At 43.3% G+C, this 24109-nt stretch overlaps 1 protein-coding gene across 3 annotated transcripts in view; it reads left to right on the top strand.

Moving 5' to 3' along the window:
• LOC139276248 (polycomb protein SCMH1-like) overlaps window positions 1–24109 on the top strand; it is a 217533-nt gene that overhangs the window by 121455 nt on the left and 71969 nt on the right. For all 3 annotated transcript variants that reach the window (XM_070893958.1, XM_070893957.1, XM_070893959.1), the window contains 2 exons: window positions 19344–19432; window positions 22669–22912. In XM_070893958.1, the coding sequence (XP_070750059.1) occupies window positions 19344–19432; window positions 22669–22912 (333 nt within the window). The remainder of the gene's footprint in view (window positions 1–19343; window positions 19433–22668; window positions 22913–24109) is intronic.

Below are 24109 nucleotides of genomic sequence, written 5' to 3'. Positions count from 1 at the left end.
CTTTTACTTTTACTTTTACTTCTTTCTATCTTTTGCTTCTGCCCCCTTTCTACTTCCCTCGGTCTCCCTGCATAGGTTCCCATTCCCCTGCCATATTAGCTTAACCCCTCCCCAACAGCACTAGCAAACACTTCCCTTAGGACATTGGTTCCGGTCCTGCTCAGCTATTTGCAATATATATCAATGATTTAGATGAAGGAATTGAGTGTAATATCTCCAAGTTTGCAGATGACACTAAGCTGGGTGGCGGTGTGAGCTATGAGGAGGATGCTAAGAGGCTGCAGGGTGACTTGGACAGGTTAGGTGAGTGGGCAAATGCATGACAGATGCAGTATATTGTGGTTAAATGTGAGGTTACCCACTTTGGTGGCAAAAACAGGAAGGCAGAATATTACCTGAATGGCGACAGATTAGGAAAAGGGGAGGTGCAACGAGACCTGGGTGTCATGGTACATCAGTCATTGAAAGTTGGCATGCAGGTCAAGCAGGCGGTGAAAAAGACAAATGGTATGTTGGCCTTCATAGCGAGGGGATTTGAGTATAGGAGCAGGGAGGTCTTACTGCAGTTGTACAGGGCCTTGGTGAGGCCTCACCTGGAATATTGTGTTCAGTTTTGGTCTCCTAATCTGAGGAAGGACGTTCTTGCTATTGAGGGAATGCAGCGAAGGTTCACCAGACTGATTCCCGGGATGGCAGGACTGACATATGAGGAGAGACTGGATCGACTGGGCGTGTATTCACTGGAGTTTAGAAGAATGAGAGGGGATCTCATAGAAACATATAAAATTCTGACGGGATTAGACAGGTTAGAGGCAGGAAGAATGTTCCCGATACTGAGGAAGCCCCGAACCAGGGGTCACAGTCTAAGGATAAGGGGTAAGCCATTTAGGACCGATATGAGGAGAAACTTCTTCAATCAGAGAGTTGTTAACCTGTGGAATTCTGTACCGCAGAAAGTTGTTGATGCCAGTTCGTTAGATATATTCAAGAGGGAGTTAGATATGGCCCTTATGGCTAAAGGGATAAGGACATAAGAACATAAGAATTAGGAACAGGAGTAGGCCATCTAGCCCCTCGAGCCTGCTCCGCCATTCAATAAGATCATGGCTGATCTGGTCGTGGACTCAGCTCCACTTACCCGCCCTCTCCCCGTAACCCTTAATTCCCTTATTGCTTAAAAATCTATCTATCTTTGACTTGAAAACATTCAATGAGCCAGCCTCAACTGCTTCCTTGGGCAGAGAATTCCACAAATTCACAACCCTCTGGGAGAAGAAATTCTTTCTCAACTCGGTTTTAAATTGGCTCCTCCGTATTTTGAGGCTATCCCCTCTAGTTCTAGTCTCCCCCACCAATGGAAACAACCTCTCTGCCTCTATCTTGTCTATCCCTTTCATGATTTTAAATGTTTCTATAAGATCACCCCTCATCCTTCTGAACTCCAAGGAGTAAAGACCCAGTCTACTCAATCTATCATCATAAGTTAACCCCCTCATTTCTCGAATCAGCCTAGTGAATCGTCTCTGTACCCCTTCCAAAGCTAGTATATCCTTCCTTAAGTAAGGTGACCAAAACTGCACGCAGTACTCCAGGTGCGGCCTTACCAATACCTTATACAGTTGCAGCAACACCTCCCTGCTTTTGTACTCCATCCCTTTCGCAATGAAGGCCAACATTCTATTTGCCTTCCTGCACCTGCAAACTAACCTTTTGGGATTCATGCACAAGGACCCCCAGGTCCCTCTGCACCACAGCATGTTGTAATTTCTCCCCATTCAAATAATATTCACTTTTACTGTTTTTTTTCCCAAGGTGGATGACCTCACACTTTCCGACATTGTATTCCATCTGCCAAACCTTAGCCCATTCGCTTAACCTATCCAAATCTCCTTGTAGCCTCTCTGAGTCCTCTACACAACCCCTTTCCCACTAATCTTAGTGTCATCTGCAAATTTTGTTGCACTACACTCTGTCCCCTCCTCTAGGTCATCTATGTATATTGTAAACAGTTGTGGTCCCAGCACTGATCCCTGTGGCACACCACTAACCACTGATTTCCAACCGAAAAAGGACCCATTTATCCCGACTCTCTGCTTTCTGTTCGCTAGCCAATTCTCTATCCATGCTAATACATTTCCTTTGACTCCGCGTACCTTTATCTTCTGCAGTAACCTTTTGTGTGGCACCTTATCGAATGCCTTTTGGAAATCTAAATACACCACATCCATCGGTACACCTCTATCCGCCATGCTCGTTATATCCTCAAAGAATTCCAGTAAGTTAGTTAAACATGATTTCCCTTTCATGAATCCATGCTGCATCTGCTTGATTGCACTATTCCTATCCAGATGTCCCGCTATTCCTTAATGATAGTTTCAAGCATTTTCCCCACTACAGATGTTAAACTAACCGGCCGACAGTTACCTGTCTTTTGCCTGCCCCCTTTTTTAAACAGAGGCGTTACATTAGCTGCTCTCCAATCCGCTGGTACCTCCCCAGAGTCCAGAGAATTTTGGTAGATTATAACAAATGCATCTGCTATAACTTCCGCCATCTCTTTTAATACCCTGGGATGCATTTCATCAGGACCAGGGGACTTGTCTACCTTCAATCCCATTAGTCTGTCCAGCACTACCTCCCTAGTGATAGTGATCATCTCAAGGTCCTCCCTTCCCACATTCCTATGACCAGCAATTTTTGGCATGGTTTTTGTGTCTTCCACTGTGAAGACGGAAGCAAAATAATTGTTTAAGGTCTCAGCCATTTCCACATTTCCCATTATTAAATCCCCCTTTTCATCTTCTAAGGGACCAACATTTACTTTAGTCACTCTTTTCCGTTTTATATATCTGTAAAAGCTTTTACTATCTGTTTTTATGTTTTGCGCAAGTTTACCTTCGTAATCTATCTTCCCTTTCTTTATTGCTTTTTTAGTAATTCTTTGCTGTTGCTTAAAATCTTCCCAATCCTCTAGTTTCCCACTAACCTTGGCCACCTTATACGCATTGGTCTTTGATTTGATACTTTCCTTTATTTCCTTGGTTATCCACGGCTGGTTATCTCTTCTCTTGCCGCCCTTCTTTTTCACTGGAATATATTTTTGTTGCGCATTATGAAAGAGCTCCTTAAAAGTCCTCCACTGTTCCTCAATTGTGCCACCGTTTAGTCCTTGTTTCCGGTCTACTTTAGCCAACTCTGCCCTCATCCCACTGTAGTCCCCTTTGTTTAAGCATAGTACTCTCGTTTCTGACACAACTTCCTCATCCTCAATCTGTATTACAAATTCAACCATATTGTGATCACTCATTCCGAGAGGATCTTTTACGAGGAGATCGTTTATTTTTCCAGTCTCGTTACACAGGACCAGATCCAAAATGGCTTGCTCCCTTGTAGGCTCTGTTACATACTGTTCTAAGAAACAATCCCGTATGCATTCTATGAATTCCTCCTCCAGGCTACCCCCTGCGATTTGATTTGACCAATCGATATGTAGGTTAAAATCCCCCATAACTACTGCCGTTCCTTTTTCACATGCCTCCATTATTCCCTTGATTATTGCCCGCCCCACCATGAAGTTATTATTTGGGAGCCTATAAACAACGCCGACCAGTGACTTTTTCCCCTTACTATCTCTAATCTCCACCCACAATGATTCAACGTTTTGTTCATTGTCGCCAATATCATCCCTCACAACTGCCCTGATATCATCCCTTATTAACAGAGCTACCCCACCTCCCTTCCCTTCCTGCCTATCTTTCCGAATCGTCAGATACCCCTGTACGTTTAATTCCCAGTCCTGGCCACCTTGCAACCATGTCTCTGTAATGGCCACCAAATCATACCCATTTGTAATGATTTGTGCCGTCAACTCATTTACTTTATTTCTAATGCTGCGTACATTTAGGTAGAGTGTTTTCATCCTAGTTTTTAAACCATGATTTTTAGTTTTTACCCCTCCTGCAGCCCTTTTATATTCAGTGGTCCTTTTTGTTTCTTGCCTTTGGTTTCTCTACCCTCCACTTTTACTCATCTCTTTTCTGACTTTTGTTTTTGTCTCCTTTTTGTTTCCCTCTGTCTCCCTGTATTGGTTCCCATCCCAAGGGGTATGGAGAGAAATCAGGAAAGGGGTACTGGGGTGAATGATCAGCCATGATCTTATTGAATGGTTGTGCAGACTCGAGGGGCCGAATGGCCTACTCCTGCACCTATTTTCTATGTTTCTGTGTTTTGTCTCTAAAGGCCCCACTCTTTCTCTAGTTATCCTCTCGCTCTTAATGTACTTATAAAACATCTTCAGGTTTTCCCTGATTTTACTTGCCAATGTTCTTTCATGCTCTCTCTTTGCTTTCCTGACATCTTTTTTAATTGCACCCCTGCACTTCTTGCACTCCTCTAGAGTTTCTGCAGTGTTGAGTTACCGGTATCTGACATAAGCTTCCCTTTTTTCTTTATCTTATCCTGTGACAGTTTGAACTGGTGCTCTCCACTCTTTCCTGTGACAGTTTGAACTGGTGCTCTGCACTCTCCTGTTACAGTTTGAACTCAAACTCATACCTGTTGGAGCTTTTGTTAGTTTTGAATTAATACATAATCTGTAAACTTCAGAAAGCTTATCAAGCTGAGAGGTACACATGGCAGTGTTTTTTCTCAACACAATGTAAAAAAATATATACATTTTGAAAACAAACAGCTCAATCACCTGTTTTAGTATTGAATCACAAAAGCGATAAAACAGTGTATCCTCTGTCTCACTGAGCAATGCACAGGAGATCTGCTCGTAAGAACATAATGTCATGGAGGAATATAGATGACAAAATAATTGGTGAGCGCAAAGCATAAACAGTTTGTCATCTTAAAGGCAGGTATGGGGACCAGGAGGTCGTGATGGAGAAGCCTCAGCACTTGCCCTTGTCCAACAGTTATGAGGCTCTTACTCCCTGTGTGGATGGGAGCAGGGACTGCAGGGAGGATGAGCAAACTGACCACAGCACACGGTACAGGGCGCCGTTCAAGTGGAGGGAGTAAAAATAAATGTTGTAGTGGTAGGGGGTGTTATGTATGTAAACCTGTAATTACCATGTCTAACCACCAGAGGGCTTATCCCTTGGAGTCCCAAGGGATCCCACAATCCCTTGAAAGCACCTGTATATAAGGAGGCCTCACAGGCTGGAGAGGCACTCTGAGATCTGCAATAAAGGACTACGGTCTCACTTACTTTGAGCTTGCAGTATCTACTCTGACTCTTTATCCGAGAATTAACAGGGGGCATTCTCTGCAGTCAAAAGGTGAGTCCCAAAGGCTGTGTTGCCTGCCCGGTGCCAGGGTTAAGGACATCTCCTCTAGACTGGAGAGGAACTTGGAGTGGGAGGCGAAAGATCCAGTTGTCATGGTCCACGTAGGTACCAATGACATAGGTAGAACAAAGAAAGAGGTTCTGCTGAGGGAGTATGAGCAGCTAGGGGCTAAATTAAAAAGCAGTACCACAAAGGTAATAATCTCTGGAGCACGACTTGAACCACGAGCAAATTGGCATTGGGTAAATAAGATCAGAGATGACTGCATGGCTCGAAGACAGGTGTGGGACAAATGTGTTTCAATTCCTGGCGAATTGGCACCAGTACTGGGGTAAGAGGGAGCTGTTCCATTGGGACGGGCTTCACTTGAACTGTGCTGGGACTCGTGTCCTAGCGAATCGAATAACTAGGGCTGTAGAGAGGGCTTTAAATTAAATAGCGGCGGGGGGGGGGGGCGTGGTGGTGGGGGGTGATATTCAGGTGAGCGGAAATTTAAGAAGACAAGGAGAAGGCAATTGAGCAGGGTAGCGATAAGGGAAATGATAACCTGAGTGTGACGGGAAGGAACAGAATGTATAAAAATAAAAGCGTATCAGAAAGTGGGGTCAAAGCAGGGGAAAATAGTAAAGATAAAATTCTGAATTCATGCAGCATTCGTAACAAGATAGATGAGTTGACGGCACAAATAGATATAAATGGGTATGATCTGATAGCCATTATAGAGACGTGGTTATAAAGTGACCAAGGCTGGGAACTGAATATTCAGGAGTATTTGACAATTCAGAAAGAAAAAGGAGGTGGGATAGCTCAGTTAATAAAGGATGAAATCAGTGCAGTAGTGAGAAATGATATTGGCTAAGAAGATAAAGATGTGGAATCAGTTTGGGTGAAGATAAGGAATAATAAAGGGGAAAAGTCGCTGGTAGTCCATAGGCTCCCTAACAGTATTGACACTGTTGGACAGAGTATAAATCAAGAAATAATGGAGGCTTGTAAGAAAGGTACGGCAATAATCATGGGCAGTTTTAATCTTCTTCTTGATTGGACAAATCAAATTGGCCAAGGTAACCTTGAGGAAGAGTTCATAGAGTGTATCTTGGATGGTTTCCTTGAACAGTGCATTGTGGAACCAACCAGGGAGCAGGCTATCTTAGATCTGGTACTGTAATAAGACAGGATTAATAAATGATAGAAACATAGAAAATAGGTGCAGAAGCACGCCATTCGGTCCTACGAGCCTGCACCGCCATTCAATATGATCATGGCTGATCATGCAACTTCAGTACCCAACTCCCGCCTTCTCTCCATATCTCATGATCCCCTTAGCCGTAAGGGCCACATCTAACTCCCTCTTGAATATATCCAACAAACTGGACTCAACAATTTTCTGTGGTAGAGAACTCCACAGGTTCACCACTCTGGGTGGAAAAGTTTCTCCTCATCTCGATCCTATATGGCTTCCCCCTTATCCTTAGGCCGAGACCCCTGGTTCTGGACTTCCCCAACATCGGGAACATTCTTCTTGCATCTAACCTGTCCAATCCTGTCATAATTTTATATGTTTCTATGAGATCCCCTCTCATTCTTCTAAATTCCAGTGAGTATAAGCCTAGCCGATCCAGTCTTTCTTCATATGTCAGTCCTGCCATCCTGGGAATTAGTTTGGTGAACCTTCGCTGCACTCCCTCAATAGCAAGCACGTCCTTCCTCAGATTAGGAGACCAAAACTGCACACAATACTCAAAGTGTGGTCTCACCAAAGCCCTGTACAACTGCAGTAAGACCCCCCTGCTCGTTTACTTAAATCTTCTCGCTATGAAGGCCAGTATGCCATTTGCTTTCTTTATTGCCTGCTGTACCTGCATGCCTACCTTCAGTGACTGATGTACCATGACACCCAGGTCTCTCTGCACCTTCCTTTTTACTAATCTGTCACCATTCAGATAATCTGCCTTCCTGTTTTTGCCACCAAAGTGGATAACCTCACATTTATCCACATTATACTGCATTTACCATGCATTTGCCCATTCATATAACCTGTCCAAGTCACCCTGCAGCCTCTTAGCATCCTCCTCGCAGCTCTCACTGCCACCCTGCTTAGTGTCATCTGCAAACTTGGAGATATTACATTCAATTCCTTCGTCTAAATCATTAATGTATATTGTAAATAGCTGGGGTCCCAGCACTGAACCTTGCGGCACCCCACTAGTCAACTGCCTGCCATTCTGAAAAGGACCCATTTATTCCCACTCTTTGCTTCCTGTCTGCCAACCAGTTCTCTATCCATGTCAATACATTACCCCCAATACCATGTGCCCTAATTTTGTACACTAATCTCTTGTGTGGGACCTTATCAAAAGCCTTTTGAAAGTCCAAATACACTACATCCACTGGTTCTCCCTTGTCCACTCTACTAGTTACATCCTCAAAAAATTCTAGATGATTTGTCAAGCATGATTTCCCTTTCATAAATCCATGTTGACTTGGACCGATTCTGCCACTACTTTCCAAATGCGCTGCTATTACATCTTTAATAATTGATTCCAGCATTTTCCCCACCACCGATGTCAGGCTAACCGGTCTATAATTCCCTGTTTTCTCTCCCTCCTTTTTTATGGTAAAAGGATGATCATAGCATGGTTGAATTTCAAAATCAGTTGCAGGGTGAGAAAGTTGGATCTCAAACCAGTGTCCTGATCTCAAATAAAGGCGATTACAAAGGTATGAAGGCAGAGTTGGCAAAAGTGGACTGGGAAAATAGATTATAAAGTGTAAGACGATTGATGGGCAGTGGCAGACATTTAAGGAGATATTTCATAACTCTCAACAAAAATATATTCCAGTTGAAGGAAAGACTTTAAGAGAAGGGAGAACCATCATCATAGGCAGTCCCTTGGAATCAAGGAAGACTTGCTTCCACTCTAAAAGTGAGTTCTTAGGTGACTGAACAGTTCAACACGGGAATTGCAGTCTCTGTCACAGGTGGGACAGATAGTCGTTGAAGGAAAGGATGGATGGGGAGTATGGTTTGCCTCACGCTCCTTCAGCTGCCTGCACTTGTTTTCTGCATGCTCTTGACGACAAGACTCGAGGTGCTCAATGCCCTCCCAGATGCTTTTCCTCCACTTAGGGCGGTCTTTGGCCAGGGATTCCCAGGTGGGCTAACTAAGGAAGTAAGGGATGGCATCAAGTTAAAAGCAATGGCATAAATGTTGCCAAGATTAGTGGCAGGCCAGAGGATTGGGACATTTTTAAAAACCAACAAAGGACGACTTTAAAAAAAAATGAGAGAAGATGGATTATGAGAGTAAACTAGCAAGCAATATAAAAACAGATAGTAAGTGCTTCTACAGGTATATAAAAAGGAAGAGGGTAGCTAAAGCAAACGTTGGTCCCTTCGAGGATGGGACTGGAGAATTACTAATAGGGAAATGGCAGGGACTTTGAACAAATATTTTGTGTTGGTCTTCACGGTACAAGACACGACAAACATCCCAATAATAGATAATCAAGGGGCTATAGGGAGAAGGGAACTTAAGAAAAAGTACTCAGTAAAATACTGGGTCTAAAGGTGGACGTCCCAGGGGATTGGGAAAACTGCAAATGTAACGCTCCTATTTTAAAAAAGGTGGGGGGACAGAAAGTTGGAAACTATAGGCCAGTTAGCCTAACACGTGCCGTTGGGAAAATGTTGGAGTCCATTATAAAGGAAGCAGTAGCAGGACATTTGGAAAATCATAATGCAATCAAGCAGAGTCAGCATGGGTTTATGAAAGGGAAATCACATTTGACAAATTTGCTGGAGTTCTTTGAGGATGTAACGAGCAGGGTGGATAAGCAGGAACCAGTGGATGTGGTGTATTTGGACTCGATAAGGTGCCACATAGAAGGTTACTGCACAAGATAAGAGCTCACGGAGTTGGGGTAATATATTAGCATGGATAGAAAATTTGCTAACTAACAGAAAACAGAGTCGGGATAAATTTTCCAGTAACTAGTGGGATGTCACAGGGATCAGTGCTGGGTCCTCAACTATTTACAATCTATATTCATGACTTGGATGAAGTGAGCAAGTGTAATGTAGCCAAGTTAGCTGATGATGACAAAGATAGGTGAGATAGCAAATTGTGAGGAGGAAACAAAGAATCTGCAAAGGGATATAGAAATGCTAAATGAGTGGGCAAACATTTCGCAGATGGAGTATAATGTGGGAAAGTGTGAGGTTATCCACTTTGGCAGGAAAAATAAAAAATCAAATTATTATTTAAATGGAGAGAAATTACAAAATGCTGCAGTACTGAGGGACCTGGGGAGGAGGGGGGTCCTTGTGCATGAAACACAAAAGTTAGTATGCAGGTACAGCAAGTAATCAGGAAGCCAAATAGAATGATGGCCTTTATTGCAAGGGGGACAGAGTATAAAAGCAGAGAAGTCCTGCTACAACTGTACAGGGTATTGGCGAGGCCACACTTAGAGTATACTTTGTACATTTTTGGTCTTATTTAAGGAGGGATATATGTGCATTGGAGGCAGTTCAGAGAAGGTTGATGAGGTTGATTCCTGAGATGAAGGGGTTGACTGATGAAGAAAGGTTGAGCAGGTTGGGGCTATAGTCATTGGAGTTTAGACGAATGAGAGGTGATCTTATTGAAACATACAAGCTACTAAGGGGGCTCGACAACGTAGATGCAGAGAGGATGTTTCCACTCGTGGGGGAATCTAGAACTAGGTGGCATAGTTTTAAAAATAAGAGGCTGCCCATTTAGAACTGAAATGAAGAGGAATTTCTTCTCTAAGCGTTGTACATTCTCTGCCCCAGAGAGCTGTGGAGGCTGGGTCATTGAATAAATTTAAGGTGGAGATCGACAGATTTTTGAATGATCAGGGATTGAAGGGTTATGGGAAGCGGGCAGGGAAGTGGAACTGAGCCCATGATCAGATCAACCATGATCTTATTAAATGGCGGAGCAGGTTCAAGGGGCTAAATGGCCTACTCCTGCTCCTATTAAGTTCTTATGTAATTCCAAAGTGAGATTTTAGTTTAAGACAGCCTAATGAAATCATGATTTACCAGTAACAAGTATGGCCTATTGCTGTGTGGAACATGTTTTTTTCAGCACTGTATTTATTGTCATCCCCATTGTAGGTTTATTGAGTATTAATATTCTGTATATTATGTGCAAAACACAATCTTGGGGTTGAGATCAAACTATAAACCATAGAAGTGAAACAGCTTATCAGCATAATCTGAATTCCACAATATGCTAGCATCTTGGAGCATGGACTAGAGTGCAGTTTTCAGCTGCTTATCTTTCTCTGTTCTTGTGTTGAAAGAATGTATTTTTTGACATGTTGGTGTAATACCTACAATAGCAACAATTTATATAATACCTTTGCAATAACCAAGTGTAAAAGTGCTCCAAATAGGATAGAACAGACTGAGTTTAGAGTGAAGGCATTGAGGGCGAAGCATTAGTTGAGTTGACAAAGTCCAGTTGGATAGATCGGCTTTAAGCAGCCCTTTAAAGGGGAGTAGGATTTAGCAAAGAGCAGGACGTGGGTGATGGGGCTTTGTTCAAGTTGGTGTTTGTGTAGGGTGGATTTCAGGGTGTATATGCGAGGTTTGCGGTGACCGAAGCATGGGTAAGGGTTTCAGTGGCTGTGGGGTGAAGTTAGGGTAATGGCAAGACAAGTTGCAAAGTAGACTTAAATGAAGGGTAGGCGTTTGGAGATCAGCCGCGTCGAACGTGACTGAGGTTCAGCTTACTCTGCCTTAACCTGAGTGAGCAGCGAGCAAAGGCAATGAGCTTTTGCCGAGATACCTTCAGTTTTCCCCATGTTCAGCTGGAGGAAGTTCTGGCTCATCCATGACATAATGTTATACAGGCACTATGACAACACAGAGGTTGTTGAATAGAAGAGAGAATGGTATCTTAGAAAGGTATAACTGTGTGTATATATTACTATGTTACTATGTGCCTGTGGATAATGGCTTAGGTTTTCGGCCTTTTCTCTGATTGAGACACATCTGGGAGGAGGGGGAAAGACACATCTGCTTGCCACGGTCACACCTCTGACCGTAGCCAATTTTCCAGACTTGGGGTTTATCATCATCATGGAGGGTGGAGTTTTAGTGTGGCAGGTGGTGGGGGAGGGTAGGTTGTGTTGGAATGCAGGCATTCATATAGTGCAACTGGCAGGAAACATTTTGGAGGTCATGTTTCCCTTATTTTCATTTAATTTTCATGTGCCTTCTCATGGATGCCACTGGCCTCGCTCTCTGTAAAAGGGAGATCTTATGGAACATGGCTGCAGATCCGCCAGAAAACCGAGGCCAATGTTTCCAAGGGGCAGCGTGTAAATGAGGAATGAAAGGGGTCCAACAATGGAACCCTGGGGTACTCTTGAAATGAGCTGACTCCACTGGGACATATACAAGTGGAACTGGTCAATAATTACCTAGTTTATCCTGTTCTCCTTTCTTGAACCTCCAGTCCCTGATACACTTTGCATATATAAGTGGGGCTGAAAAATTGCCTCTGCTATCCACTATCTTACTTTCTTCATCAGCCTAGCGTGCAGGTGACCTATCCACCTTGACTTTTGCTAACATTTTCAGAACCAATTCCTTTCCTGTGATTATTTGTAACACATTTCCTCTCGTATATCTACACTTCACTCCCAACATCATTTGTAAAAGATGCAAATATTTATTTAGGATAAGAAAGTGTAAAGTAAACAAGCTAACTTGGACAATGAGCATAGGACTAGAGGACAAGAACAGAGAATTGACAAGCCTCAAATAAATAGAGCAAATACAGTCCCCACCACTTAGACCACCCCCACTTATCCCAAACAGCCACCTATATTGAGCAAATGGTGCTAACCATTTGCCATTACCATGGGTGCTGCATTTAGTACACCGGCCACTTCGGGTATATTACAAACTTTTCAGTGACAGATAAAAGCGTGGACGCCAATCTTTTAACTCATCCTCTGAATATGATTGGAACTGCTTGTACTAATTAAAATATGTAACAGCAGCCCTATCGCTTCCAGTCCCCCAAAACCACGAACTCCTGTGAGCCCTTTTTGCCCATTTGTTAAGCTCCTCATTGTAGCGAGAACCCCTTCTTTGCATGGGCTAGCCCCAGTGCTTCCTTGAAGGTCTCCGGGCTCCGGCGCTTTCTCAAAGACCTTCTTGGTTACAGCATCCACCCCATAGTGCAGGAAAATCGCATTGACACCAACGTACCAGCCAAAAACAGTTGGGACTGTATGTGAAACAGACTTCCTAGAGATTTGTGAACGAGGGTGTTGAAATGGGAAATTAAAAGATTTTAGAGATATTAACAGTACTGCTTCATTTCTCTTGCAGATAAAGCAGTAGAAGAACCTTCATACTTAAAATATGGGATCAATGGGTCATGTCAGTGGAGGTTGGGGTGGGTGTGTCCAGGATAGAATTGTTACATTTTGGATGGAGCATAATTAATTGGCTGAATGACCCTTTCTGTTTCTCATGTTCAATTCCCTATATTTACAATCTCATTTGGAGTGGCTGTGAGTAAAGGCTAGTTGCTTTCCTGTGAGAATATTGGTTGGGGAAAATTGAAGTAAGTGGCTACCTGACCCACTTTATAATTGTTACAATGCTGGAAACAGGAATCCATCTGTTTAAGCTTAGAAAATTTTGAATGTTTTTTTCCTTTCATGTAAATTGTAGCAAGGCCAGGGGTCTGGGATTTTTAAAGTGGAAGCCAATACAGCTGTTGCTGCTTCATATTTCTATTTGCCTTTTTAGCTTCAGAGCTTTCTGTTTGAAGAACCTTCAAGCCACAGGAAAATGCTAGAAATGCACAGATCAGTAAGCATCTGCAAAGATAGAAAGCAGGTTAATATTTCAGATCTAACATTCAGAAGTTAACCCAAAACCATAACCTGTCTGTTTTCTTTACAAATGCTGAATGATTTATGTATTTGTAACACTATCTATTTTTGTTCATGTTAACTTATTTCTGAAAGGGATTCATTTTGTCTGTGTATTGTGTGTGTGTTAAGGCAAGCACACATGACCCTGTCTGGATTCATCTGTGACACAGAAGGCTGCTTTTGGCAGAAAAGCCTTGAGCTGTCTTCAAATCTTCACATGAACCATATTTCTAGTTCATCTATGTGAAAAACTCGAAGGCGTTGGAATAGGAAGTGTAAGAATCTTGGTCTTAGAAAACAAAGCATCTCTGTCAATTGCTACTATTATTTTACCTGCCTAAGTAACTTGCTATTGTTGTATTACTTGCTCAATAAACAATTTGTAGTTCAGCCTTAAATATATGATCCTGCCAGCTTTGGATTTTTCTGCCTATTGAAGAGATCAGGAGTATATATGGGTATCTTGTGTTTTTTTCAGTACAATCCAGTGATAAATCAATAGATAATTAGCCCTGAGGCACGCAATATCCCATTCACTGTGTAATAAGCATGGGCCTATTTATAGAAGGTGCCTTTTGCAATGGCTTGAGAGTGTTGAAAACTCCTCATATTGCAATGGTTAGCATAGTATTGAAAAAGGCCAAATGTAGGAGCAGGTCTAATGGGCTCAATTTTCCCCAATGCCGTTTATTGGCATATTTGAAGAGTCCACCTTTTTTTGGAGGGCACGACTACGCCAACAATTTTTTAAAAGTTTCCCCATTCTAATTTTTGAAATTGGCGCCGTGTAGCCTGCCCTTTAGCTTTTGGGAGGTGGAGCCTAAGGTCTGCACTGAGGAAAGGAGACCACCCCCCCCCCCCCCCCCCCCCCCCCCCACTGTGCATGTGCAAAAAAAATTACGTTTTCTGTGTGACTGGTATGGGCGCGCATGGCCAGTACACCTCTCGGTCTGCATTCAGCCATTTTTAAAGAGCCAGTTGTGTGTGAGAACTTTTATTCTGAGTGGAAAAAATCAGAGCTGCGATATACAACACGGCTCAAGGACCAATCATTTCTCACAGGGTGAAGTGGAGTCACTGGTTACTGTAATTGAAGCCAGCTGGCACGAGCTGGACACCAGCAGAGGCCAAATACAAGTTTCATCAAAAGAAATGAAGAAATGCTGGAACCAACTTTCACAAGAATACTGTGCAATGGTGACCACCCCGAGGTCCGGAGGCCAGTATAAAAAGAAGTGGCAGGACCTTGGTCAAACAGTTAGTGTAAGTAATATTTTCGTTTATTCACTGGAATTGTAGTTATAAATGTGACCATCAGTATGTCCCACCAAGCAGAAAGACACCTTCTCTAAAAAGTTATATTTTCATCTTTGCAGAGGAAGGTGGACCACAATAAAACAGAGAAAACTCAACAGGAGGAGGCCTGGCAAATCTGCACCCACTGACACCTGTGGAAGAGAGGGTCACTGCTTTGATGGGTCCGGCCTGGAGAAAAGCAACAATCACTGCACAAACTGGGCCCACGCTCCCGGGAGAGGGTAAGTCCTGCAAATTCCACAGTCTGGCTTTGCTAAATGTTAAGTACTGCGCAGGCTAGCCATGCTTCGGTTCATGAGGATGTCTCCATCTGCTGCGCTTCAGTTGATGCAATGTGCTATCATTCATTGTGGTCTTTCAAATCAGCCTGATGCCTGCGCTGTGTGAGCCTACTCATGCCACCCTGCCCCCTCCTCTGCTGCTAACCATTTGTCTTTTCTGTTATATTTTGCAGAACTTGAGGCCAACCCTGACGAGGCTGAAGCTGATGCAGAAGAAGATTCAGATGCAGACAAGCCTGAAGAGGAGCACATGTTCCAATCCCACCTTCCAGACCAAGAGTATGGGGGCGAGGGGGAGGATGAAGCCCCCACTATTGTACTCATTCTGGAGGAGATACTGGTGCCGTCCATTGAGGTGCCAGCCCCTTTCCTGAGTGGTGCGAGTGTTGGGACATTTCATGGTTTCACACTGTCCGACACCTAGGGCCCTACCGTCCAAGGCTACGGGTCCCAGTGGGGTGCAGCGAGCCCCACCCAGGGCCTCACCATCCGAGGTTACAGGTCCCAGTGGGGCGCAGTGAACCTCAACCAGGGCCCCACCGTCCGAGGCTGCGGGTCCCAGTGGGGTGCAGCAAGCCACACCCAAGGCCCCACCGTCGGAGGCTGTGGGTCCCAGTGGTGTGCAGCGAGTCACACCCAGGGTGAGGAGGGGAAGGAGAGCTCGACAGCGCGCTCCTGAGATGCAGGATGTAACAGATGTGGTTCAGATTATGGCACTTAGTGGGGAGAACATTTACCTTGCATGAACACTCCTGGACACCATCGATGGGGTGGGTGATGAGGTATTGGGACTGTCGGGAGAAGTAACAACACTCTCGCGAGAAATGGGAACACTGTCTGGGTACATTAGGGACGGAATGCCGCAGGTGGCTGATTGTTGGTGCACATGAGGATGGTAATGTCGGAGGTAGCTGCTGCAAAAAGGGAACACACCCAGACCCTGTGGCCATTGATGGAATCAACTGCCACTCCCACTCCAATCCCCAGACCAACCTCTGAAGAGGCCCAAGCTGGGCCTTCCACATTACCGCCTAACCACGCCCCCCCACAAGAAGTGCGCATTACTAAAAGAATAAGCTTGATATCAACCCGAGAAATGCTGCGTCACTGCCTGTGGACAGGGGTGGAGTCACTTAGACCAAGCACAGCGGGCGGGCTTAGAATAAGGGCCCCAAGTTTCGCCATGATTTGCTCCTGATTTTTAGGAGCAACTGGTGTGGAACGGAGTATCTTAGAAATCGGAATTCTCGCCATTTAGTTTGCTCCAGTTCTAGTCAGTTAGAACAGTTTCACTTTGGAACAGAATTTTTTTTTCAAAAGGGGGCATGTCCGGTCACTTACGCCTGTTTTCAAAGTTTCGTCAGTGAAAACTTACTCCAAACTAACTTAGAATGGAGTAAGTGAAGATTTTTGTACGCTCGAAAAAACATTGTCGTCACTTTAGAAAATCAGGCATAGGTTACAAATTAGGCGTAGGGAACGAGGTGGGGGGGGGGGGAAGGGAAGTCATTAAATTCTACAATCAATCCTTAGTTATACTTATACAAATATTATACAAATAAATCAAACCTGAATAAAAATTTATAAGCAAAGAAAATATTAAATAAACCATCTTCCTACCTGTGTGAAACAGCAGCAGCATTCGAGCTGCTGTGCTTCAGGCAGGCCTTTCATGTTGGAGACAGGCAGGGGTGTGGCGTCAGTGTCTCGACGGCAGCGGTAGGCAGGAAGCAGCCTTCAAGCTGAGCTGCTGTGCTTGAGGCTGGCCTTCATTCCCCGCGAAGATGCAGCACCCGGACGGACTTGAGGCCATTCGGCCATGGGATTGCAGCGGCGTCAGTGGCTGGCCGGGAGCCGAAGAATGAACACAGGACACACGCAGCTGATTTAAGATTCTTTAGGCCGTTCGGCCACGCTTATGGGGCGGCGTCAGTGGCTCGAAGGCAGCCGAAGAATCAGGAGCGGAAGGACGGATGTGAGGCCATTCGGCCATGAGATAGCAGCGGCGTCAGTGGCTGGCCGGGAGCCGAAGAAAGAACACAGGACACACGCAGCTGATTAAGATTCTTTAGGCCGTTCGGCCACGCTTATGGGGCGGCGTCCAAGAAATAAATCTTCACTTTTTCTGCAGTCCTTTTAAAAATGGCCAAGTGCCAATATTTGTTTGAGACTGCGCATGCACGCGTGCTCCAACGCGCACGCGCAGGGTTGCCGGCACCACGAAGGCTAATTTAAATTGTACCTGCCCCCTCCTACTTAGAAAATCGGAGCGAGTGTTAGGCTCCGCCCCCTGCTGCGAAGAGCGCGCCACGCCAAACAGACATCGAGCTCCAAGGAGCTCGAGAATATCGGACTTTTTTTTTTTAAGCGCAGTTTTCGGCGCGAAAAACAGGCGCCCAGCTCGGAGGTGCGCCGTTTTCGCCGTGGGACGAAACTTGGGGCCAAGGTGTTGGAGAGATGGGTGCGGCCTTTCTATGCTGTTGTTATTGTTACTGTTGTAACTGTTCTCAAATTAAAAGTTTTTTGTAAGTGATGTAAATTTACAAGTTTAAAAGTTTGTAAGTGATTTTAATTGAATAGTTTAAAGCTTGATACAAGAATATTTTTCTTAAAGTTATGTTAAGTACAAACAAGTGTTAAAATTTTGAACAAAATATATTTTAAATTATAACTTAATCATTTATATTATTTGTTCCATTCTTAACATAACACAACATTACGGAACAGGTCCAAACTGTAAACATGGTCTATTTTGTATAGTTATCGCTAAGCCTTCAGGCAGCAAAGCATTCACGGATGAACTGCAAGACTTGAGCAATTGTTAAAGGAGCATGGCGGCCCGTGCTCTTCTGCCATCATGCTCCGGGTTCAGGTAGTTGCATGGCTTCCTTGTCCTCCTCGTCATCTGCATCTTCATCCTCATCAGCCACTCTCCCCTCAGGTGAGTCGTCTTCTACCAGCTGCTGTTGCCTCATGATGGCTAATTTGTACAGCATGCAGCAGACAACAATGAACTGAGCAACAATCTCAGGGAAGTAGCCTCCGGAATGGTCCAGGCATCGGAAACGCTGCTCAAGATGCCAATGGTCCTTTCTATTATGCTGCGCATTGCAATGTGCTCAGCTTCAGTCCGGGTTACATGTAGGGGTGTCATGAGCCAGGTGGCCAGGCTGTACCCTTTGTCCCCCAGCAGCCAGCTCTGCCCATCTGGCTGCTGCTGAAACATGGCAGATATAGCGCTCTCGCGTAGGATGACAGCATCATGGGCGCTCCCAGGATATCTCGCATCAACTGCCATGATGCGATGCATGTCATCACATTCATGGAGTGGAAGCCATTTCTGTTCCTGTGCATCTCGGAATCCTCCAAAGGTGCTCGCAAGACGATGTGGGTATAATCAATGCAGCCCTGTATCTTGGGGAAGCCAGCAATCCTGGAGAAGCCCACAGCCCTGTCACGCATTGCCTGGGCGGTCATGGGGAACTTTATGTAATCATTCCTCCGGGCATATAGTGCAGCAGTCACCTGCCGAATGCAGATATGTGTTGCATGTTGAGAAATGGCGCACACATCTCCAGTTGTGGCCTGGAATGATCCAGATGCATAAAATGAAATTGCAGCTTTACTTCAACTGACAAAGCAGTCCTGATGCTTCTTGGGTGCAGGTCTGCTTTTGTTAACTCTCAGATCTCGGCTACAACTTCTTTGCGGAAACACAACCTTCTCACTCGGGTGTAGGTATGAACGCCTGTTTTGATATACCTGATATGGGAAAGGTCTCCTGCCGATCATGCTATGTGCTCCGAGGTTCCTCAGGTGATGCTGTCTAATCAATTTTCTCCTCTGCAGCTCCATCATGCAGAAGGCTTGCATGTGGTATGGCATAGTCAATATTGCCCCCATAATTAAATTGTAGCTTTGCAACAACCTCAAAATAGCAGGACAAAGCACCTCTTTTCTCTCTCTCTCTATCTCTAAGGTGAATGCCCTAGTATGGACCACACCCTGGTCTGGTCTTGCTTACAACAGGAAGCTAGGCATTCAATTAAGACATTTCGGGCAACAAAGTGTAATGCAATTCTTGAATTTTTGATTTTTTTCCAAGTACCACCCCACCACCAAACATCTCCTCACTGGGCTCGAGGGTCGGAGCGTCGACCGGCAGAATCGCTCCCTCCCCTGAACACAGGCTTGGCTTAAAAAAAAAAGCTATTCTTCAGTCAATATGGAGGCCACCAGCCACAAAATGGTGTGTCAGGCCTCTTAGAAGCCCACGAGAAGCTGGGGAGCCTGTAAAAAGTATAAATAGCCTTGACCATGTAAAATTAGCTATGGTCAGGAGTACGTCCTTGTGACAGGTAGAAGTCCAGCCCTGCCAGATGTGATGGGATTCCACATTAACAGAAAATCCTGTATTGAGCATATCAAATGTTATTTGAAGTAAACTTTCTTCCAGCTTCTTCAGTATTTGTAATGTTTGAAGCCTAACTCATGTTGTTTGTTTTGCATGAGTGAACAGGATTCAGAATGAACGCTTCATCCTGGCCAATGTTTCTATTGAGAACATTAAATGGAGCTGAAATGGCCCCATCATCCATATTTAAGAAGGTAAGATGTCTTTTTAAAAGAATGCAACAAAAAGCTGTTGAAATTTTTATTCTGGTGCCTAATGCTTTATTTATTGGAATTTTTTTCATGTGTATTTGCTTATTTACTGTCCAACACATCCCCTTAAATAATTAAACAGAATATTTTATTTAGATAGTGCCTGTCTTGTGGTTTGCACATAAAAACATAAGAATTAGGAACAGGAGTAGGCCATCTAGCCCCTCGAGCCTGCTCCGCCATTCAATAAGATCATGACTGATCTGGCCGTGGACTCAGCTCCACTTACCTGGCCTCTCCCCGTAACCCTTAATTCCCTTATTGGTTAAAAATCTATCTATCTGTGACTTGAATACATTCAATGAGCTAGCCTCAACTGCTTCCTTGGGCAGAGAATTCCACAGATTCACAACCCTCTGGGAGAAGAAATTCCTTCTCAACTCGGTTTTAAATTGGCTCCCCCATATTTTGAGGCTGTGCCCCCTAGTTCTAGTCTCCCCTACCAGTGGAAACAATCTCTCTGCCTCTATCTTGTCTATCACTTTCATGATTTTAAATGTTTCTATAAGATCACCCCTCATCCTTCTGAACTCCAACGAGTAAAGACCCAGTCTACTCAATCTATCATCAGAAGGTAACCCCCTCATCTCCGGAATCAGTCTAGTGAATCGTCTCTGTACCCCCTCCAAAGCCAGTATATCCTTCCTTAAGTAAGGTGACCAAAACTGCACGCAGTACTCCAGGTGCGGCCTTACCAATACCCTATACAGTTGCAGCAGGACCTCCCTGCTTTTGTACTCCATCCCTCTCGCAATGAAGGCCAACATTCCATTCACCTTCCTGATTACCTGCTGCACCTGCAAACTAACTTTTTGGGTTTCATGCACAAGGACCCCCCAGGTCCCTCTGCACCGCAGCATGTTGTAATTTCTCCCCATTCAAATGATATTCCCTTTTACTGTTTTTTCTTGTGGGAGGTTCCCCTCCATGTCAACAAAATAAGTAGGATGTTTCCTTTCATTCAGGTGATGTGGTATGATCAAAACTATGTGAAATGTCTTCTCCAAGCAAAGGAATGACATTCTAAAAATTTACAGCGAGGCATGGAATACTGAACAACCAAATAAGGACATCCTTGAGGACTGAGAGGACTGTTTCAGTTTGAGTTTCAAGTCTTTCAGACTTGAATGCATAAATCTAGGTTGACATTTAGTCCAGTACTGTAGCAATGTTGCAATATTGGAGCTACTGTCTTGGATGAGACATCAAACTTTGTCTATCTGCTGAGGTGGACAAATATTATTTGGTAATATTTGAAGAACAAGGAGTTCCTCTGGTGCCCTGGCCAACATTCCCCTCTCTACCGGCATCACCTAAAAACATATCTGGTCATTTGCCATTTGTAGCTCTTGCTGCATAAATTTGTCATGTTTGCCAACATAACAGTGATGGCACTTCAAAAGTAATGTATTGGTTATAAAGGAGCTTTTGGACATGATGAAACCCTATATGAAGGCAAGTTCTTGATCTGTCTAAAAATTGCATGCTGTAGTAATGACGAGATGTATACACAAATTTACAGTATACTTTGAAGGAGGGGGATAAACCCTGCTTGTATTTTTGCATGTAATTGATATAATTGTGCCTTAAATACTGCAGACCATGAGCAGAAAGTCTTCATTTATTGTACAATAAATAGCATTAATCTACAAGTCAACACAAAAATCAGTCATTTGAATGAGCTTGATAGCTTTGAAATGAGCACTTCCGAGAACAAAACCTATTTTCTGTTGCCATGGGATATTAATAATAGTCTTATTTTCAGTTTGAGTAGTTCATTTTATAGATTACGTAAAGTCTTTTAGCGGCCTGGAATATTATTGCTTATCTACAAAAAGCCTTTAAACATAGAAAATAATGCTAGACTACGGAGCAAAATCGCATGTTTTCCAATGGACAAGTGACATTGAGTGTGATCAGTTTGATGACTGAGAACAGTTACAAAATCTCTCCAAGTTTAAATATCAGATTTAAATCTTAAAATCAGCAGCTGGACCCAGCACTTAAGTTAGGAGGTGGGTGGGGTGTGGGTGGCGGGGTAGGGAAAAAGTCACATATTCAATATCATAGCACTGGAGGAGTGGAGCTTATTTCTAGCAGCTGCTAAAATCAGCTGTTACTCTATTGCACTCTTCCCATACTTTGTTTTTTAAATGGCAACTCTCCTTGACTCCCAAAGTTAGTCCTGGCTGCACTGCTAATTTTCAGCTGAGATGCAGGATTTAAATGGAAATTCTCCATCCTGACAATTTAAATGGATCCTACAGGTTGAACCTCCCTTATCCGGAACCACCCCTTGTCCGGAACCACCCCTTGTCCAGAACCATTCCCGGCCATCGGACGTGAACAAATTGAAGTCCTTCCTAGCTGCCGACTCCCACAATCGCTGGGCTGACCCCTCGATTCACCGCCCCCGCCCCCCATGATCTCTCTGCCGCACTCCCAGCCCCGATATCCCCTTGCTCAGTACCTATACCATCCAATTTAACGTGACCACCCCTCGTCCATAAAAATCCCTTATCCAGAACAGGCTGGGTCCCGAGGGTTCCAGATAAGGGAGGTTCAACCTACCACTCATCTATTTTTTTCGACCCAGGTTTCTCTCTCCCTTCTGTCTTGCATTTTTGGGTATGAACTGCCAATAAGTTTGAATGCTTTTCCAGGTTTTTCTGGACTTCAAAGGGATAATTTGGTTCATTAGAATGTAGTCTTCATTTTATTTTTGACCCAAGCTTGCTGGAAACGGCTTCACTCTGGTAGGAAAACATCAGAAAATTACATGTTTTTCATCAGATACTGAGATTCTTTTAGATATTGACATGATTTCAACTGTAGCATGTCATATATGTGAATATGTTAAAAGGACAGTATTCGCTCAATAAATGAAACTCCTCTAAGCTTGTCAAGTGATTTTCTATCTTTATCCTTTGGGTATCTTGTAAAAAAGTACACTGTTTGTGCATTGGGCATGTCCCTGCAAACATTCTACATTGGAAATATCCATTTATGCATCCACAAATGCTGTATGTAGCCACAGTATACAAACCTGTGTTACTTTCTTTCAGCAAACACTGGATTCATTTTTTTTAACTAAAAGGAGTAACATTTTGTTTGTATTAAATGTTAAATTCATGCTTATACTTTAAAAAGCAAAAGCTCATATTTCTCTTCTATTTGAGGAACCTCCAAGCCCACAGCATAACAATTTCAAAGTTGGGATGAAACTGGAAGCAGTGGATCGAAAAAACCCTCATCTGATTTGTCCAGCAACCATTAGTGAAGTGAAAGCTGATGACATTTTTATAACATTTGATGGTTGGAGAGGTGCATTCGACTATTGGTGCAAATATGATTCTCGTGACATCTTTCCAGTGGGATGGTGTGCCATGACTGGAGATGGCCTTCAACCACCTGGCAATAGGGGTAAGTTGTTTTTCAAATGGATTATCATTTTGTACCAAGTTTTGTCAGAAACACAGTTCTAAATTTTGGAATATTTAAGTCTAAAACATAGTTAAAGTACTATTATCAAATGATGCATAATATTGTGGATTTTGTGCTACATTTTGTAAATGCTGTATTAGCAGTGCTACTTTTATATAAAATACATTAATATTTTATTAAACCATTATCCTATTAACTGACTCTGCAGGTTTTAATGTGTTAAAGTCCATATTCTGGAACAAAGTTGACTTGCACAACTCTATTCTGTCAGAAACTGGTTAGAATAAGCAAAACAGAATATTTTGCACTGGAGTTGTGGACTTGTGCTGATGAAAGCACTTGCTTGTATTTTTCTGCTTCATTCATTTTCTGTGCATTGTTCTAACCAAGTACGTTGGAATATACATTATAAACATTATGTAGTATTCCTGCCATTTTGCTTTCCGCTTAAATTATTGCCTAACTGCTTCTCTTTCTTGACGATATAGAACAGGGTAGACGGTTTTCCTTCGGAGTGTAATTATTATACTCTGAAGGAAAAGGACTATATTCATTATGCATCTGTTTTGAGAATGATTAGAAAGTATTTTGTCTGTAGGGTATAGCTCATCAGTAGAGTTCCTGGACTTTCCTCTTCACTGGTCCTTAGTATTACACATCAATGGTTGCTCTGCATAGATTTGTGTATATCTATCCAAATATAAGTCAAAACTCTTCAGTCTAATGTGTTGGCCATAAATTATAGGAAAATGGTCCATCACACATTGAAGGGTCACCTTCGAGTGTCCATCACACTTAAAAAGTGCACGTTGCATTTGCAAAGGCTCAATGAGTCAGGAAATATTGATTGATTTTGAATATCAAATAAAAAGCAGCAAATTACTATTAATTACACAATGTTGATTGTCTCGAATGTGACTAAAGGTGTAGGAAAGCTATCGCTTAAACAGTAATCAACAATAGCTACTGATAAACAAATGACACTCAGGAGAAATGAATTAGGTTGCTCAAAATGTTTTTCCGTAACTTGAAGCTATATTGCTAATTATAAAATTTCGAATGCAATAAACACACAAAAAGCAAAACAACAAAATCATTAAACTAAAGAGTTGCTATGTCGCATTTGAAATATTTGGGTTAAATGGCCTACTCCTGTTCGTATGGGCTAGAATTTCC

Source organism: Pristiophorus japonicus, chromosome 11, assembly GCF_044704955.1.
Source record: "Pristiophorus japonicus isolate sPriJap1 chromosome 11, sPriJap1.hap1, whole genome shotgun sequence".
In the NCBI taxonomy this organism is placed as follows: Eukaryota; Metazoa; Chordata; class Chondrichthyes; family Pristiophoridae; genus Pristiophorus; species Pristiophorus japonicus.
This window is presented reverse-complemented; position numbering and strand designations above follow the sequence as displayed.